The sequence below is a fragment of the Primulina huaijiensis genome, chromosome 3 (assembly GCF_012295235.1).
Source record: "Primulina huaijiensis isolate GDHJ02 chromosome 3, ASM1229523v2, whole genome shotgun sequence".
NCBI classification, from domain to species: Eukaryota; Viridiplantae; Streptophyta; class Magnoliopsida; order Lamiales; family Gesneriaceae; genus Primulina; species Primulina huaijiensis.
Window position 1 is genome coordinate 5,379,069 of NC_133308.1, and position 21,096 is coordinate 5,400,164.

The window sequence follows — 21,096 nt, forward strand, 5'->3', positions numbered from 1 at the left end:
AGAAAATAATTTTTACTTCTTGTGGAACTATTGCCTTCCAATTAAAAAGAAAACGATTTAAAATCGTTGTGGAACCGTAGTCTATCATGTTAAAAGACAACGATTTAAAACCGTTGTGAAATCATTGTCATTTGTCTTAAAAAACAACAGTTTAAAATCGTTGTCTTTGACCATCGATGAATCCAGTCTTATTTTTAGCACGTAATGCGATTAGCATTGCTCGACTCCACACTCCATAATTGTCAGCGACTGTCAAGTGATCATTAACAAGGCATATACCAGGAGTATCAGATGGATGAATGTAGAGTTGATCGTTGTAGCCAATGTTAGCCGCCATTGAAGATACTCGTAGATCGACAAATCTCGATTGAAGCTCCAAGCAAGAGGAATTGAAATTACTGGTGCACAGATTCTCAAATCTGTACAGTTGCAAAGTAACGATTTGAAAAAAAATGAAACGAACAATTCAGAGAAAGATCAGAAATCTTCTCTAATACCATGTTAAGATGTACGAGAACTTCACCGAAAATGAAAGAGCTTCATTATTCAGCTTACATTAAAAAGAAAAGAGCTACCAAAATTGCATCAAAAAGGAAAAAAGGTATATTTATATTGAACTAAAAAGGAAAGGTGTATTTCACTAAATACGTGCTTTGTGTATCCCTTATCTACCAAAAACTTTAAGAACTTTATGAAACAATTGTTGGATGAAGTTATCTCTCTTCAAAAGTCTATGGCCTCATTCTTTGACAAGATAGTTGCCCCCCAAGAGTCACAACAATAATACCTTTGCATCTCTCTCTGTTCAAATCACTCAAACACAGAATAGGCTTGAAGTTATAATCGCCAACGTTCAAACTCCATTGACAGCAAGTTGCTAGAAATATTAGATTATGCGCAGCGTGGTGATATAAAGAAAAAAAGAAGAAGAGAAAACAGAGATAAAGCAAATAAATGAGAAGAATGAGGATATGAAGAACAGGCAGGAAGAGGCCGAGAAAAAGGTTGAGGAAGATAGGAGGAGGAAGAAGATTCAAGATCAACACCAAAAGAGCCAAGGTGGTGGAAGTGCCGATGGAAGTGTGATCAACAGCCGGTTTATGAACTAGTATAGCTTACGCAGGTGTAATAGTCTTTTAATACTTTTATTTTGTAAAAATGTTATTAACTTAATGAAATACATTATCTTTTAATCCTTAGTTTTTTGATAACAAATAGTATGTAACTGTTATGGGGTCCAACAACCATTTTATGTGTATACAGGTTTCGAGCTGGAGTTCAAGAATCCTAGCCGCATTGCCTTCTAAAATAAGATTTCTTAAGCTTGATCATATAAGTGCTCAACCAGATGATATGTCTAGTCGTGGTGTTCAAGCTGAATTATTTGAGTTTCAAACCAAACATTTTCAAGCCCAAACTGGAGTTTTCAAAACTCAGTGCATTTGGTCTTCAAGGTAGACTTTAAAAAGTTCAAAGCAATCTTACAAACTTGTTATATCAAAACATCTTTTTGACCAATTAAATACAAGAAACAATGTTATCAGAAGATCAGAATGTGTCTCAATAAGACAGAGAATTATTACAGTCTTCTCTCTCATAATTATCAACTTTTCAGAGCCGTTTGTTTCCATTTTTGGCAAGAAGCCAATAATAATTTAATTCAGTGTACGATGAATCAAGTAAGAATAGAAACAAAGTTTCTTTCGCATCAAAAAAAGAAAAAGTCGAATGTTGCAAGGATTTGGACGTTGGAATCAAGAGCAACTATAAATTAAGAGTTTTTTGTTTCATTTTAAGCCCTCAGACAACATTACAAGTCTACAAGTTCTCAATTTTCATAATCTTCGAGCACCCTTACTTAACATATTCTCAAACCGCTCATTTGTCTTCACTTTTCAAGTTTATTACAGATCATCAAGAATCAACCATGGCTTCTCACAACTTCTCAAGCCGTTCATTACTAATTGTCAATAGTGTTGACATGTTGAATTGCATGATTCAAATATTTTATAGTTGTATTTTGTTTGAGTTGTATTATGAGTTTCAATTTAGGCAAATGATAAGTTCTAAATTGAAGTAGGTTTGTACAAGTTGTTGTAAAACCAAAGTTTTCTAGTTATTTTTTTTAAGTGGAAGAAGGGATATTAACTTTCGAACTTCCATAAAATCTCTTGTGTTGGTTACTTTACCGCACTTATTACTTTCCAATTTTCATTACTCTTAATCACTTGACTATATTATTATTCAGATCTAGTCGGACCTTTCTGCACTTTGAAAAACAATTTAAATTGGTCCAGTAGTATCTATCCAATCGAGAAAAGAACTTTTATAGTTAATAGCTGTTTAGTCCGGATTGAGAAACATCCCAAGCGCAAATATTTTTAAAGAGCTTCAAGAGTTTATTCACATTCTTTTCTAAACTCTAAACCCGATCCTAACAATGATTTTGATCAAATATTTTTTTATCTTCATCACATTACGCAACCAGTCAAACATCAAATCAATCTCATACATTTTTATATAATATTTCATGTTAATTATTATGGATTTTAAGTTCAACAAATAATGATATAGTTTTAAACACATTCTACTTTGTATTACTAATGTCTAAATAAGTAAGATATGTATTTAAGATATAATCTATTATTTCATGGTAAACAACAAAACTATAATCAAAATCCATATATATTTCAAATCTATATCCCCAAATGCACCCTTAAGTTTCAAAATGATTAAAAGTATTTATTATTCATGTTAATTAAGTTATAAATATGTAATTAATCAAATTTATTTTCGAAATATGTCTTCAAACATTTAACCAAAGATATGTAAAGTGAAAAAACCCTAACGATTCATGATAATAACCGTTATGGTTATTATTATGGCCCCTTTGTCTGATCTATTCAACTCTGCACAATAATTCTTTGTCTTTCTAAATTCCTCATGTGCCCCTTGCAGCAACTTCAGTGCCTTTATATTTGCTGAATAAACCACCTTTCTCGATACATTGCATATGAATTTTCTGCAAATATCTTCTATAAATTCTTTTGTTCCCAATTTAGGATTTGTCACATAGGTTTCGGCCAGACTCTCTCCTAACCGACTTGAGTTGATATAATTGTTGTTTAAATCCTAAAGAAATTATTGTGATCATCATATTAAATTCTCTCTGCCAACAACTATCATTACTCATCTTTGCTACATGAATCATCAGTGTATATCTATCATACTTACATTGTGCCCAAAGACTAATATTTTCATCCTTCATGAAATTCATTGTCGTTCCCAGATTGATGCAATAAGTTTCGATTGCAAATTAATTCTGCTCCTTTCTTCGAGTTGAAAATGTATGAATTCAAGCTTTAAATCTGGAATTACATTTTCCTTCTTTGGACCAAATGTGAGATATTCTAATCTTTCCACATCATCAGAATCACGAACTCTTCTAAAGCCATCTTCGCTTTCACAAGCATCATCCTCATCATCTTGTACGAACTCATTTGAAACTTTTCTTTCATCTACAACATTTTTGGTTCATAACTGAAGACGACTTTGGAGTATTTCATTTTCTAACAACTCACTGTCACTAATTTCAGGGCCTCTAAGTTCAATGATTGAAGCTTCAAGGTGTTCTATATATATCTCAATCTCGTCGTTTTTTGGAATATGATTTCTAATATTCAGATCATTTTCATCAGTTTCCAAAACATGAACTCCTCCAGTTTTCCTCCAAATTTGTGCCAAATTTCAAAGAATATCTTTCTTTAAATCCAACTTCCTCTGCAAATCTCCATAATTCGATCATTCCTAGATTATCAAGATCAACAAAGTCGAAATATCCAACGCTTCCACCGATGTATTCGTTGTGTTCACCACAAGCTTGGAATTGTCCATTGTAATATAACTTAACTGTAATCTTGACGAATTTTCTCATTTTCTCTAAACATAAAACACATAAAATCATTGGTAAAAACCGATACATTCGAATGTATTTCTATATAACAAAGTAAACTATAAATTACCATAATTTGGAGTGATCTCCAGTGAATGATTAATTATCTTGGCCATTAGCCCTCCACTTAAGCACAAAATTATGAACATATATTTAACTGTTAGATAAGGGAAATTCATAACACACAGAACAATTACTTCATCAGTTAGAGATTCACCGTCCTTTATATACAGACATTATAATGCACGAGATTCCCAATGGCAAGGTAAAATAAAAAAAATTCAAATAAATAAAGCTCAATAAAACTTCGAATTTAAATTTTCTAGCAAAATTGAAATCCAAATGTACTCAAATTATAACGCCTTGAAATTTCATTGTGATCAAATTTTCCAGCAAAATTGAAATTTTATAAAACCCCTCATTTTCAAAATAAAAACTGTGAAGACCCAAATTTGCATGGAACACCCAAACATGTAACAGAAAATTGCACCTCATTTTTGGCACAAAAAAAATTTGAATTTCATGCACAACCAACAATCCTCATTCTCGTAATTTGAAAAGGCTTTTCATCTGAATTTAAACATCTTGTAATAGCCTCTTTGATCAAGAATTTCAGCCCTTTTATTTCTGAATGTTAACAGCTTTTTGGTCTGCATGTAACAACTATATAATGGTTTTTTAAGGCCATTAAACGTTGATTATTGCAGGCTTAAAACCATTCAGAATCCCTCCTTATTACCACCCCAAAGCTGAAGAAAATCACACCAAACACAACATTTCTCTCCATATTTTCGAGCTACCATAGCATCATTTTCAATCACGATTTCTGTCCAAGTGTTTTCCATATTTTCAAGCAAGAACAACAAGAAGAAGAGGGCGAGATTCGGCTGAATTTTCTTCATATTTTTTAGCCCAGTTTATGTTTATTTCCAAGAAGAAATTCCATCCAAATTTGAGCAAGAAAGTGTTGTCCAATTTGGAGATTCCAACAATATTTGCAAGAAAAGGTTCTATCCAAGTTCAGGCCATTTTCGAAGAACCAACAACAAGTTTTCTCCATGTTTTGATCAAAAAACAATAAGTGATCTTATGTTTTAAAGATTATATACACATATAAGGATTTCCTTGTTCTGTTTTTTGAAAACTTCGATTAAACACGTTCCTTCATTTCATGATCATTTTCTAATATTATGTTTAAGGTACTGTTAGGAATCGAATTTGACATGGTATCAGAATTCTGAACTAAGTTTTGAAATTATATGACTCACATACAGTAGGTATAAAATCGTTATATGACATCACCCCTTTAGAGGAGTAAATAATGTAATGATCAGTAAAAAAAATAGAAAACAAGATGAATTTCAGCACTATATGTTATGTTATGTTTATATTATGCTCTGTCTCGACATGCCCTTCAAAAATCATCAATATGAATATATGTATTTTTTATGCTCGTTTGGGCTCCATTTGCTGAGTGTTTCCCTTCCTAGACAAGAACGAAAAACATGTTTAAGAGGAGCAACATGACATGTTTTGGGGCTGGTGGAGTCATGTTATTATCCTATGTATACGTTTTCTCCTCTGTATCTTGTCAAACTATGTTTCTTTTCGAATAATTATGTTGTGTTAAGCTTGCATGAGTAAGAGTAACACTAAAATGAGTGACTTCCTGAGAAGTTCTCGTGCGTCAAGCTGGTAACATTGTGTCGTTTGATCTAGTTGGCTAGGTGAACCGTAAAAGAGTGACGTCGTATTTTATCGGATAATATTGTATCTATTGAGGATAAGACCGACAGTATAGAAATGGTAAGACTGATCTCTAAGGGATACGAGACAATATTAGCAGATAGACACGTACCTCTTTGGACTCATAGGCCTAACAGCCCGACCTATTAGCACCCAAGTAGGTGCATTCTACACTGCCACAAGTATAAATAAATAAAGTTGCGTCTTGGCTAACAACTATAGCTTTTGACCTAATGGTAAGCATTTGATCTTAACAATTGATATCAGAGCGAGGTCATGAGTTCAAGTCTCCTATGAAGCACATTTCTATACTTCTTGGGGAGATGTTGGGTCGTGCGAATTTTTTTAAAAAGCCCCATGTCTAAAATTCTACATAATTCTCAAAATCCAAGTAGAAAAAATGCACAAGAGAGGAAGCCGGAGGTAAATACCTATTGCAACTGTAGTGTTGATTTCATTCCAAAATTGCAGTAACACCCATTTCTTTTTGGAGAGAAGAAAGAGTTCTTCGGTTGTGTGGTGCTGAGAAAAAAGAACAACGTTGGAGAAATAGAAATGAAATTAAGGATTTGTATTTGGAATTTTGTGCTTTTACGGGGTGTGAGTGGCACGTGAGCCATTCCCATTAGTTTTAACCAGCAAATAGACGTAAGGATCAACTCGGGCATTTTTTTGAAATGTTTGGAATATAATGTTGAAATATTTAGGACTAAACCGAGAAAGGGGCCTAACATTTGAGGTTGAACCGGGATTTTCCCCCACTCTTTACAATTAATGTTTTTTACTTTGGTCTTGAATACCCGGTTTGATCATTAGTTCTAATATCCTCGATTAGATACCAAATGAAATATAAAGCCGCTAGGACATTAAATTCGTAAACAACATGAATACAAACTATGTCATTACGAACGTAAAACCAACATTTTTGTACAAAAGGGAATGCGAAATAAAGTTGAAGGATTGAAACTAAAATACTAAAAGGAACTGTGAACAAAGAAATTGACAAAATTGCAAGCTAACTAAGATGATTTTCCTACTGGAAACTAGAGAAATTATATTCTGCAGATTTTGTCTGGAGATTTTTTGTAGATGATTGACTACTGATGCCGTTTGCTAACCATCCTCCTCCTTTTATTTCCATAACTTTACGGTTAATTACTCCCCCCTTCTCCACTTACTGGTCATGCAATCAAGAACCATGGCATGATCAAATTTTTACTGCCATCTAAATCATTTGCTCCAAATGAAATGGGCTGGAAAATATTTATGGCAAAACAAAAACATATGCAGAAATTCGATTACCTAAATGATCACTTGTTACAAGGAGTTGATAAACAATGAACTTTTGGGTTATAACCTTCGTCACATGATGCAACCCGTTCGGACAAGGTTACTTTGATAGACACGAACTTTTTTTGAAAAAAGTTTACTTTCTTTGTATAGCTAGACGTCAATGAAGGGTACGTTATGAAAAGTGAAACCCAAATCGTTGGACTCATACAGTAGAATAAAATGTATTTTAGACATTTATTTGAATTAATTTAATGAAATATCATACTACAATATCTATACTATATTATTAAGTTTGAGACACTTAGAGTAACTAACTTTTCGTGTCATGGTCTGTTTTAATAATTATATATATTAATAAAATATTAAAATTTTAATGTAAGTTACATGTAGCTCAGCGGATAGAGTTTCTGTTTTTTAGACATTAAGTTATATGTTCAATTCTTACTGGATCATTTTTTTATTTCTTTCTTTTTCTCTTTATTTTTAAATTTATATATTCAAATTGCAGTGTAGTTCCTCAAGATTTTTTATAATTATATTTTGATCTTCATTTAATTATAAACCAAATGAATTATAAAAAATATTATACAAGCACGCAACGCGTGCGTTGGTACACTAGTATATAAGAATATTTGTATACCAACAATGATGTATGAACCCTAAAGCGACATCCAATCATAGAACTCACGTCAGGTAGTGGCCAGTTCCTCGCTTCAGAAACCACTTAGCATGATGGTATAATTTTCAGGAAAGCTATATTGGATACAATATTAACATGTTATTTTACCAAAATAAAAATAACATGTTTTATTATAAGGAATAAAGTAGGATTTTACTAGGATTATTAATTTTAATTTACTCCCACATTTATTTTAATTTAATTTAATTAACAAAAAATATTTAGATTTCAAATTGATTAAAATTATTTATTATTCATGTTAATTATGTAATAAATACTTTATTAATCAACTTTATTTGTTGAATATATCGCCGAACATTTAATCGGAGATATATGAAACGAAACAACCCCAACGACTCCTGATAATAACCGTTATAGTTATTTTTTATGATAATCGTAACGAACAGTCGAACACTACAAATTAAATAAAAGAATTTAACATATGTTCGACTTGCAACGGTGATACTACCCCACCGTAGTATCTAATTAACTTGTATCGAATATATAATGTAAACATTAATATTTCTTAAGGTTTAAATCTCAAAAATATCGAAAGTAATAATAATTATTTATAATAAATTAATTCCTAATAATTTATTTATGTATAAAATATAATTTTATAATATTATATTATTTTAAAATAATTAAATTAACTAATAAAGTAAAAGAAATTAATTGTCCAAAGATATTGATTCAGTTATAACAATGAATTCAATATAATTTATCAGATTAACATGTTCATAAATTTATAAGTAGATATTTTATGACATAAAATAATTAATAATAAGAAATATTGTAATAATAATTTTTTACTGTAAAGTTATAAGTATAATTTCTGATAATGTTTAATAAATATTATTCTTTTAGTTATTATTAGGGTTTGACTTTTGACACTTGTCTCCTACTTATCAGTCCACAAATAAGATTATGTAATAATTCATACATAATCTTGACACCAAAAAATGAGTAAGAGAAATGAATAAGAGCATTTAAAGACTTCCTATGTTGTGTATAATGTTGACTGGAATTTGGTCAGAAACCCCATTTTTATACAGAATTTAATTATTTGTATTATTAAAAAAAATCGAGCTTTTAAAAGGAAAGTAAATTACAGAAATTCGTAATCTTTCCAAAGTCAATCATACACATTGCATAATCTACAATGAAGAGTACACACAGCCATGCATTGGCTCCTATAAATACATCCCATCGATTTTCTATAATCCCCACTCTAAATCTTGCATCACTAGTTATATTGGGTACTCAAATGTACACTACCTTTCCCTTGAATTGATTTCACTCATTTTCATTTCACATTTCGCTTTAAATTAATGACTTTTATGATAAGGATCTCGCGGCAAACCGATCATGCCGAGAGCGTTATCAGAAAGATCTTTATTAAAAATAACGATTTGTATAACCTTTTGATCTTCGCTTTATGCATCATACATATATTCGAATCTCTAGATTTTATAATGTTTGGAGATTTAGATTTATGTCTATAATTAATGATCAACTGTTTTACATTTCTTGTGTAGAGAAATTATTTGGAGATCATGGCTATGTGGGATTTTGGTGGCGTTTGGGGAAATGAAGGAATAAGCACTCCAATGGCTTCATTCCATGCAATGGTGCATGAGATTCATGTGTTGGTTGTGGATCATGAGACTGAATCACTCATGAACACTGCTAAGATGCTGGAAATGTGCTCCTATCGAGGTACACAATTTAAATTCTAATGTTGGAGAAAGCAAATCTATACACACACACAGTTTTGATATGCTGCACACCTATGTGAGCACCGATGATGTGTCACTCACCTATTGGATGTGATGAAATATAAAAAAATTGTGCGTGTGTATATATANCAACTCTCTGTCAACATGGATTTACCAGTCATTTGTAAGTATGTGTGTGTGTGTACTTAACTTTATAATCATCATAATGATTCTCTCTCTATATATAGTTTCATTTCATTTCATTCAAAAAATATGATTTTCATTTTGCTGTTTTCAAGTAATGTCGGCGGACGATAACGCGTTCATGGCCATGAAAGCTCTGGAGAATGGTGCCTTCCTTTTCATCAAAAAACCTGCAACACTTGAGATCCTGAGGTGCCTGTGGCAATATGTTCTCAAGGAAAAAACCCGAATGGTTCGTGAAAAAGAGAGACTTCCGGAAGCAGCAGCAGCCGCGGGTAATTACAAAGTACGAGGTATGGAAATCTACAACGGAGAAGATTATAACGGTCATAACTATAACTATGGAGGCAACAACAGCAACATGATGATGATGAACAATAAGGGTAAATTAGGCAAGAAGTTAATGGGGCAAAAGGGTAGTTGGCGCGAGGATGGCATATATGGTCGGGAGAATCATATGCTTGGGGTTAATAAGGTTAGGAGAAAGGTGTGTACGGAGTGGACTCAGGATCTTCATGCGAAGTTTATGGATGCTGTTAGGACGCTTGGTGAAGGAAGTAAGTTTTTGCCCTTTTTCTTTGGTTCCCACGCCAGTTTTTAATCGTTTCGAAATTTTTTATATCGGTAAAATAAATTTTGTAGATATCGATTCTTTTAAATATATTATTACTATAATATTGACTTAAATTCACGTGTTGTTGACATATTTCAATGCGTAGGATGCTTCCCGAAAGAGATTCTTGATCTAATGAATACACCTGGATTGACAAGAATGCAAGTTGCTAGTCATCTCCAGGTTTGTCCCGAGTGTGCATGCAGTGACAGATTACAGATCACTTTATCTAACCTTTTTCTATTTTACACACCTAGAAATGTCGGAATGACAATTGGCGATCACCGGATGAAAGGAAGTCCCAACAAAACTCCCCTCAAGCGTCTTCGGATCTCAATATGCCCAACTACAAGCCAAGGCGATTTGGGTCGATGCCCCAGTTGGCTAAGCAAGAATCTGAACCAAGATCGAGCTCTGAAACCGAGACCCCGGATAAGGCTGAGAATGGAAAAATGGGGCTTCCGCCTGCAGCATACGAGCATCCACCGCAGCCCGGCCTGAATGGCAAATCCCATGGCAGCAGGAGGCATCCATCTGATGACTTCTTTAGCTTTACAGATATGGATTGCTTGATGCAGAACTTCTCTGGCGTGCCACAAGGACCTGTGATGAATCCTCAGATTTTGGGGGCAGGCCCATATCACTTGAACCAAGTTTACCCACAGCAGGTCTCAACTAAATTTACTCAAATTTGAACTAATTAATCAAATGAAAGAGTAATCCTAAATATCCAAAAAACTTTTCTAACAATTTGAATTAATATTTCTTACAAAAACAATCACAAATGTGAAGCAATAATGTTATTAAAACCGATCAAACCTCAAAGCATGCATGTGTTTGTGTTTTTATATACATATATAGTCCGTTATTAATATATATATATATATATTATTATAATTATTTATGCAGAATTCAGTTGTTCCAGCTGGCATGGATGGAAGATGCCATTGGAGTTCAGAGGCGACAAACTTCGAGAGAGACGGCTCAGAAACCAAAGACAATGAGAATAACTAGATTTGCTTCTTTAAGAAACAATATTTGAATAAAGTATGCAGCGATATTACAGCTTGCATGCAAGAATTTTATAATAAAGGACTGGTTTGAGAGTATTCAGTCCTCCGTTTTCATTTTCTTGGACACAAAAAGTTCAAATTTTATTGAATAATGATGAGACATTGCTGAAACTCGGATTCTTTTCATCTCTACATTCTTAGATTTTTCAATCAGTACTTTACTTTCCATAACAGGCATGCAGCGTGCATGGTGAGTATTAACTTCAAGTGTGACAGAATGTCGAAAACTCACACGAGTTTGCCGGATCGGAGTACGCTGTTAGGTACAAGAGAGCAAAAAAATAAAACAATATATAGAGAAACCGTCAAACCAATGAAAGCTCCCTCCCCTCCATACGTATGTTATATCTGGCTTGGGATTTCCATTGCAATTAGTTGCTTGGGTCATGGAGTGTATGTATACCTACAACCTCTTATTCGGTCGTCGTTAATGGTGATCTCCTGATCATAAGATCCATTTTAAAGTATTTTAAATCAATTTTCCGCGGCATATTTAAATTTAATAAATATTATTTGATAATTAATTGTAATTCTAATAATTGAGATTAAACTAACTAGAATTTGTATTCAGTTTCAGTAAGCGATTTTATGTGAAAACCGAAACTTAGTGACAATTTAATGCTTTTAAATGTAATTCAATTAAATAATGAACTCTATTTTTAAAAATAATAATTGAGCTGTTAAATAATTCTTGAAATATATATTTAATATATAGGATATTACCACGACTGAACGACGGTTAGATAATTAATTGTAATTTAACACGTATCAAAAACGTGGAGTTTGGTGTCATTCTGCGAATTAGAATTATTCCATGGTCATTAACTAACCATTAGAATTAGTTGGCAAATTTTCGTAGTTTTGATTTATTTGGATTGATTATTTTCCTTTATCCAATTTAATTGAATTAGTTAATTTAAGTTAAGCAATCTAAATTCTTATCGATTTATGTGGGAACGACTCCTACTCCAAGTCTGATATATTAAAATTTGACCTAACGCTCTTACTAATTTTGCTGGTCACTTCTCAACCAAGAAACTATAGGGCTGGTTTTAATTATCATCCCATGTGTGTATTCTGGAATCACCCGTAGCTTCTGCGGATGACCAACTCCTTTTGGCTCGTTGGGTTTCTTGCTCGGTATCTATCTTGGTCTGTTGGCAACTGTGGGGGCTTAAGGGCAGAGCCGGGCCTGAGACGAGGTCCATGAGACCTGTGCCTTAGGCCCAACATTTGGGGGCCCAAAATGTTATAATATAAGCATAACTGGGGATAAACGAATCATTTTATATATATCTAATATATTTATAAAAAAAATACTCTTGGTTGAAAATAAGAGTTGAAATTATTGAATGTTGACAATAAGAATTGTAAATATTGAAAATTACATTGCGATGATGTATGTAATGATGTATTTATTTTTAGATTATTTCCAAAGAAATTCTATAAATAGGTCTCTCAATTTGTGAAGAAAAACACAATTGATTGGAGAAAATTTTATAAATTATGTAGTTTAATATATTTTGTCAGTTTGAGATTTTTATTTTTACCGTAATTTTTTTTTTAATTTTAACACGTTATCAGCTTGATAAATATATATATTTGTTTAATGTCACTATATTATATAAAAGTAATCTCTGACACCTAATTATAATAATGTGATGTGATATACATAATCATTTAAACATGATTAATATTATATACATCATATTATTAACATAAAATTTATATATACATACATTTATTTTTTTAGGATTTTGTAACAGTCATTAAGAGTCATAAACGACTAGTTTTTACTCTATAAATATGCTTTTACGAACACATTTAATCACTCCAAACTTACTCTTCCTCCCTAAAAATTTTCTTCATCAAAAATTTTGAAGAAGAAGATGATGGTTCTTTCAAGGTTATTTTGGTTATTATACTCACTAGTCTTGTATTTAGCAGAGAATATATGTCTCGCATTTTTTCTTTATTTTTTAAAATACTTGTAGTTATAATTTATCTGTTACTTTGTATTGTCATATTAATATATTTAGAACTTAACTAATAAAATGCATTGTTATTTTTATAGTACCACCATGTCAAATTTGGCAAAGCTTGAATTTGTTGCGCTCGACATTACGAGAAAAAATTATATTTCATGGACTCTCGATGTAGAAATGCATTTTGAGTCATTGGGTCCAAATGAGACCATTAAAGAAAATGATATCTCATCATAACAAGAAAAAGCAAAAACTATGATATTTTTGCGTCGTCATCTTGATGAAGGATTAAAAATGCGAATATCTCATTGAAAAAGATCTCACAGCTTTATGGAAATGATTAAAGGAAAGATTTGAACATATAAAGGAAGTTATGCTTCCGACCGCCCGTGATGAATGTAATACGTTAAGATTCCAAGATTTTAAGAAAGTCAGTGATTACAACTCGGAAATGTATCGAATAATCTCGCAATTAAATTTTGTGGACATGAGGTTACGGAATCGAAAATGCTTGAAAAAACATTTTTCACTTTTCAAGCATCAAATATATCTCTACAACAACTATATAGAGTGCGTGGATTTGCAATATATTCTGAACTTATCGCATGTCTTCTTGTGGCGGAAAATAACAATGAGCTGCTAATGAGAAATAATCAGTCCCGACCCACTTGATCAACAGTATTTCCAGAATTAAATGTTGTAAGTAAAAATGAATTTAAACCCGAAAACCAAAATCAAAATCAAAGACAAGGTTTTGGTCGAGTTCGAAATTGAGGTCGCGGTCATGGATGTGGACGTGGTCGTGGTCGTGGTCGTGGTCGCGGACGTGGTTTTGAAAACAATCGAGATATTTATTTCTATAACTCTTCCCAAAAGGACGTCAGAAACCACCCACTAAAAAGGCATCATGAGAACATAAGTGTTAATGAAAATAACTCAAAACGATTTGATATTTTTGTTTTAGATTCGGCACTCCAAGACATTGGTCTAGTATTTGTCGAGCCCTCGAGTACCTTTGTAAGCAATATAAAGAATCAATAAAATGAAAAGAAAAAGAGACCAATTTCGCTGAACACAGTGACCGTTTGAGTGATTCAACTCATTTTGATGCTGCAGATTTTCTGAATGATTTATATGAAAATGATCAATATATGGGTGTAATAGAAATGTAAAATATTTTATTTTTCATGTGCTCATATGCTAATGTTTTGTTGTATAATTATGATATGCGTTATATTTTCAATAAATTACATATGTATTGTCAATAAATTTTTTTCATTGCAGATTTTTTTTGAAGTTCAAATATGAAAAATGCTATGAACAAAGCTAAAAAAAGAACTAATTTTATGGAAGTTTGCATACCTGATAGTGATACAGCGTATACTATTCTCCAAGATAAAAGATATTTCTTGGAACTAAAACCAACAAAAACAATCGTGAATACAATATCAGATCCTGTAGACTTGATTAAAGGTTGTGGTAAAACACATTTTTTGTTACTTAATGGTACAAAATTTCTTATAAATGATGTATTGTATTCACCACAATCGAAAAAAATTTGTTGAGTTTTAATTACATATATTCTCATGGGTGTGATTCTCAGACAATAAATGAAAGAAATGATTAATATATGTGTTTTACCACATATAAATCAGGAAATAAATATGTAGTTGAAAAACTACCAATGCTCCATACATGATTACAATATACACATATAAGTCCAACTGAATCAAACATGGTAGTGTATAATTCTTCAATATTAATCAATTGCCATGATCGATCAGGACATCATGGTTCAAAAATGATGCGAAGAATTATAGAAAATACAATGCTCATCCGCTGAAAGATCAGAAGATCTTTCAAAATAAATAAGTCAATGTAAAGCATGTTCTCTTGGAAAACTTATTATAAGACCATTACAGCTAAAATCCAAAACTGAATAACCCATATTTCTTGAACGTATTCAGGGTGATATTTATGGGCCAATTCATCCACCATATGAACCATTTAGATATTTTATGGTATTGATCGATGTCCCCTGCAGATGGTCACATGTATGTTTATTATCAACTCGAAATGTGGCATTTGCAAAATTACTTGCTCAAATAATAAAATTGCGGAATCAATTTCTCGATTATTCAATCAAAAAAATTAGACTTGATAATGCTGGTGAATTTACTTCCCAGAGTTTCAATGATTATTGTATGTCAATGAGAATCATTGTTGAACATCATGTTTCTCATGTAGATACACAAAATAGATTAGCTGAATCATTGATCATACATCTACAACTGATTGCTAGACCAATTATTATGAAAACAAAACTCACTGTTTCTATATGTGGACATGCAATTTTACATGCTGCTCTGTTAATTCTCATCAGACCAAGTACATATCATAAATACTCTCCATTGCAGCTTGCCTTTGATAAAGAACCAGACATTTCTCATCTGAGAATTTTTGGATGTATGGTTTATGTGCCTATTGCACAACCTCAACGAACAAAAATGAGACCTCAAAGAAAGATCGAAATTTATATCGGTTATGATAATCCGTCAATCATTCAATATCTTGAGCCTCAGACTGGTGACATGTTTACATCACGTTTTGTTGATTGTCATTTTAATGAGAAAATCTTCCCAATGTTAGGGGTAGAAAAGAAACATATCAAAAAAGAAATTACATGGTATACATCACCATTGTTACATCTGGATCCAAAAACTAAACAATGTGAAAAAGATGTACAACAAATTGTGCACTTGTAAAGATTGACAAATCAAATACCAGATGCATTTGCAAACACAAAAAGGGTAACTAAATCATATATACATGATGTAAATGCCCCTGCTCGAATTTAAATTCCAAATAAATAAATTGAAGACACTCATGATGTTATAAAACGATTGAAGTGTGGAAGGCCAATCGGTTCCAAAGATAAAAATCCTCGAAAAAAAAGTATAGAAAAACACGGTGATCAAAAAATAGAGAATGAAGTTCTGGTATAAAAATACATGATGATGAAAATGTTCTGTTAGAACCACAAACTGATGAGAATCGTGAAATCTCTATCAATTATATTAATAATGGAAAAATATGGAACTGAAAAGATATAAAAGAAATTGATGAGATGTTTTCTTATAATGTGACATTTGACATCATAAATGACAATGAAGATCATGAACCAAAATCTTTTGGTGAAAATCGACATGACTGGATAAAATGAAAAGACGTCATCTAGGTTGAATTGGATTATCTAAATAAATGTAACATTTTTGGACCTATAGTCCTTACACCTGAATGTGTAAAACTTGTTGGGTACAAATGAGTTTTTATTCGAAAGCGAAATGAGAAAAATGAAATAGTAAGATATAAAGCTCGACTTGTTGCACCAGGTTTTTCTCAAAGGCCTGAATTGATTATGAAAAAACGTATTCTTCTGGTATGTTATCGGTTATGATAGTCCGTCAATCATTCGATATCTTGAGTCTCAGACAGACGACATGTATACAACACGTTTTGTTGATTGTCATTTTCATGAGGGAATCTTCTCAATGTTAGGGGGAGAAAAAAAACATATCGAAAAGAAAATGACATGGTATACATCGTACATTTTTCAGAAAAATCACTAATTGTTGAAGAAACTGTTATATTATTTTTTATGAAGCTTTTTCTGTCTAGTTCAAGAGGAGATCAATGTACATGATTTGAGCAACCGGCTGGACGCCACTAATCTTGATGGTAAAAGTGTTTGCAAGATTGACTTGCAAAGAAATGTTGAAGCAATCCGAATCCAGTCCATCTATAGAATAAGATTTCCTATTGGACCAGATCATTGACGAGGAGATCCATTGGTCGAAAAACATGTGGACGGTATTCAAGAGGAGAATATAGCTGATGATCTTGATGAACAACCCACTCAACCACAAGATATAGGTCCTCTTGGACCTAGCTACCAGTGAAATAGAGATCATCTACCTTAGATGGTCATTGGTAACATAGTCTCTTCTCTTAGAATTAAAAAAAATGCTTGAAAAGTTTCTCTTGCTGATTTTATTTCTCAACTAGAACCTAAGAAAGTAGATGTGGTTTCAACATACTCTAGTTGGATAGATGTTATGCAAGAAGAACTTAACCAGTTTGAGCACAACAAAGTACGAAATTTAGTGCCCATACGGGTTAATCAACATATTATTGGAAGTAGATAAGTATGTAAAAACAAAACTAGATTAGAGTGTCTTGGTGGTAAGAAATAAATCTTGACTAGTAGCTCAAGGGCGTAGACACAAAAATATTATTGATTTTGATGAATCATTTGCTCTTGTTGTTAGACTTGAAGCTATCAGAAATTTTCTTGCATTTGTTGTCTTTAAGGATTTTAATGTTTATCAAATGGATGTTAAATCTGCTTTGTTGAATACTTTATTGTATGAGTAAGTTTATATTGTGAAACCGCCTGGATTTCTTAATCATTCATGTTCTAATTTTGTGTACAAGCTGTACGTTGTGGTTTTATCATTGGAACTATACAAGCTGAATAATCTACGGTTTGAAGCAAGCTCCTCGAGCTTGGTATGATACCTTGTCCAAATTCTTGATTGATAATATTATTGGAACTGTAGAAAAGATTATCTTTAAATTCACTAAGGGAGACAACACTCTACTTGTACAAATAAATATTGATGACATTATCTTTAGTTCCAAAAACCCCCTAGCTTTGTGACAAATTTTCTAAGCTTATGCAAGATAAATTTGAGATGAAGACATAAATAAGCACGCTAGAAAGACTCGTTTTGATATATTGAAGAATGTCGTCGAATCCGAATCTGTCACATTTATTGTTATGTGTTGTGATTATATATGAGGAGACAAAGATTTGGACAATCAAGGGGAGGTTCAAATTAAGTTAATGCTGCACATTGGACATGAAAATAGATGGAACTCATTCAAAACTTTAGCGTAACCATCAAACATGACCGGTACCAAATACCAACTGAGAAAACAAGAATTCAAGAACACTCGAAGAGAATTTGTTCCCAATAAGAGGAAAAAAATCAAGATATTATATAATTCTAATATCCCTTGTTTCCGAAAAGATGATTTTTACTAGGAGCATGGGAGCAAAGCACAGCAAACATGTATTCCACACGAACACGGACTATAATGAAAAACATCCATTACCACGTGTTACATTTTATTTTAAAGATACATTTGAAGAATATTCAAGGCTGTCTGTACATTATGTCAACTAAAATCAGCAAACGAAATCAAACCCAATGCAGTAGCCACCCTAAAAGAGAGAAATATCAAATAAATTGTGATAAGGCCAGCTCCAAGCATCCTGTTAGGACGCATTCCATTCCTTGGCAACACGACGAGTGCCCAAACAAGTCCTGACATGAGAAAGCTAAGGGTATAATACAAACTCGTATCTCGTGGGATTTTTAACCAACCAGGTTGTGCAGACCAGGCTCCAAGAAGCATTGAGATGCCCAATCCAATAAGCGTATTGAACATAGGACCAGCATAGCATCCCGACATGGCAATCTGCACGTTATCCCCTCCATTCATCGACAATGCAACGTTTGAAACCAAATCACCCATCGAGTTCCCCCAAGCCAATACAGTCGAACCGAGGACGGCGGGATTGATACAAAAAATGACACCTAGTCCTACTAGCAAAGCAACGAGCTCATTTGCAATCACGTAAAACCAGACAATGCTCATAAAAAACCCTCCTAAAACCCAAGGTAGTAAGAATTTCTGGGGTTGGTGATCTGATCTTGTGTGGTTATATGCAAGAACACTAAGCGTGCATCCAACTGCAACACCCAGAAGATAGCCGATTATTCTACTTTGAGAACTTACATTGTCTTGTGCACTCCATATACATGAAAGGAGAACCGGTGCCAACAAAACACTGCCAACAGCATAAAACTTTGACCACGTCTCTTCCTCCACTAACGGAATAGTGAGTCGTCTTGGAACTGTTAAAGGCAACTCCAACAGGGCAAATAGCTTCGAACAAGAGAAAGCTCGGTATTCCATTCCCAAGTCTTCATCATTCCAACCCCACAAAGATTTATCGCCATCAGGAATCTTCAAAACTTGGTTTGAGTAGATCGCAACATTAGAGGCCCACATCCACTGTGGGAGGGATGAATGAGACTGAGCTCCATCATCGTCGGTTTCAAGATCAAGCAACGGGCTAAACATGGATTCATCCTCTTGAGTTCCCTGAGAAAATATACTTCCTCTTACCGGAAGCAAAGGAGTGACAGCATCCAATTTCAATCTCTGAGCTTGTTCCCTCAGAACCTCATTTGCGGCAACAACAATGGCATACACCACATAAATAGATAAAAAAGCAATGGCGGTTCCGACACTCACAGTACCAACAACCAATATCAACAAAAGGGCAATTATTGAAACCATAAAAAAAAATATATCTCTTATAAAGCATTTCTTATCGATCTGAAAATCATGATCGGCTACACAAAGGGAAACAACCCCAACAACAATGCAAGTTACAAAGACAGCCCCTCCAAGAACACTATTAAGGCCCACATCTCCAGCACCAGTCCCCACGAAAGCCGCAATACTTGCAAACACATCAGGAGCTCCATTTCCTAGAGGCAGCAGAGTAACCCCGGCAACAGTAGGAGAAAACTTCAATAAATTCGAAAGCTTTTGTAATGAACAACAGAAGAAATCAGCTGCAGTGTTTCCTAAAAGATAAAACAATGCAGCAAGCCAAACACCCAACATGAGATATGTCCACGCACTCTCGCCACAATCACAATAATAAAACTTCGTGTAATCTAAGAGCCCTCCTGACTTGCACTGAGGGTGAGCTTTCAAGAACTCGCAACTACTATTATAGCCCTTGTGATCAACCAATCCAGCGCAGAGTTCAGGTTTCTTTACATCTAGATAATCGGAGCCATTCAGATTAACTGGAGAATCAATATTTAATTCTACAATTTCCCTGCGAATCACCGAGACCCTATCCATCCCAAAAGGAATTACACCTCTTGACATAATCCCACCATTGTAGAACATGAAAATCAAAACTAGGGTACAAAATGCGTTAAAAACCCCTCGAATTCGAGGGCTTTTTCTGCTGTAAAATCCAATCGATTGCCTCATTTTCCTAAATTCAAACCCCCCAATTTGGCATACACAAATACATTAACGTGGAAACATAATTTACAAAGTGAAAAACCCAGGCTTCAATTCATCAGCTAAGAAATCCCCTGGTCTTTAAAAACAACAAGAATAGTAAACCATACAGAATTGAACTTACCTCGGTTTCGACAATCCAAAAAGAAATTAGGGTTTAAAAATCATGTAACAAAAGGCCAAAAGGTGTAAATGAAAAAGAAAATAAATGCGCTTGGATTGAGATTTGAGACGAATTTAAAATAAGATTTCGTTTTTTCTTTTTATTAAAATATAAAAAAAAATTTTGTTAAACTGTTATTGAGTTAATAAATAATCATAAATTTTTCACTATTTTACTTGTACATATTAAAAATAATCCATTTAATCGATTTCAATTTTAAATATAAAACAAAATAATAAAAATTATTAAACCGATATTTATATACTGTTGGGCTTGATCTTTTATAATTTTTATTTTTTGTATTGAACTTTAAACATATCTAAAAAAAATATTAAGTTTTAAATAAATGTCCAATTTTATTATTATATATCTTAAATCATTATAATTATTTCACAATTTATTATTTTATTTTATTGAGTGTTTGAATTTAATAAAATTAGATAAAGAGTTAAAAAAAATAGTTTTTTTTTAAAAAATTTACCGAAATAACC

The 21,096-nt window shown here is 32.9% G+C and overlaps 2 protein-coding genes across 2 annotated transcripts; one reads left to right on the plus strand and one right to left on the minus strand.

Annotated features, from left to right (window-relative positions):
- The first annotated feature begins 9,226 nt into the window (after positions 1–9,226).
- LOC140972064 (two-component response regulator ARR14-like) lies at positions 9,227–10,900 on the plus strand. The gene is made up of 4 exons (XM_073434534.1): positions 9,227–9,389; positions 9,688–10,149; positions 10,312–10,388; positions 10,463–10,900. The coding sequence occupies exons 1-4, from the start codon at positions 9,227–9,229 to the stop codon at positions 10,898–10,900; spliced, it is 1,140 nt and encodes a 379-aa protein (XP_073290635.1).
- A 7,477-nt stretch (positions 10,901–18,377) lies between these two features.
- On the minus strand, positions 18,378–20,560 carry LOC140973318 (cation/calcium exchanger 4-like). Its single transcript, XM_073436013.1, has one exon. It carries the CDS (start codon positions 20,407–20,409, stop codon positions 18,505–18,507), a length of 1,905 nt encoding a protein of 634 aa, XP_073292114.1. The 5' UTR covers positions 20,410–20,560; the 3' UTR covers positions 18,378–18,504.
- Between the last annotated feature and the right edge of the window lie 536 nt (positions 20,561–21,096).

Excerpts from the sequence above, each read along its gene's own strand:
- LOC140972064 (XM_073434534.1), top strand. The coding sequence starts at position 9,227 with ATGGCTATGTGGGATTTTGGTGGCGTTTGGGGAAATGAAGGAATAAGC. Across the intron at positions 9,390-9,687 it reads GGAAATGTGCTCCTATCGAG|TAATGTCGGCGGACGATAAC; the intron begins GTACACAATTTA and ends GCTGTTTTCAAG. Across the intron at positions 10,389-10,462 it reads AAGTTGCTAGTCATCTCCAG|AAATGTCGGAATGACAATTG; the intron begins GTTTGTCCCGAG and ends TTACACACCTAG.
- LOC140973318 (XM_073436013.1), bottom strand. The coding sequence starts at position 20,409 with ATGAGGCAATCGATTGGATTTTACAGCAGAAAAAGCCCTCGAATTCGA.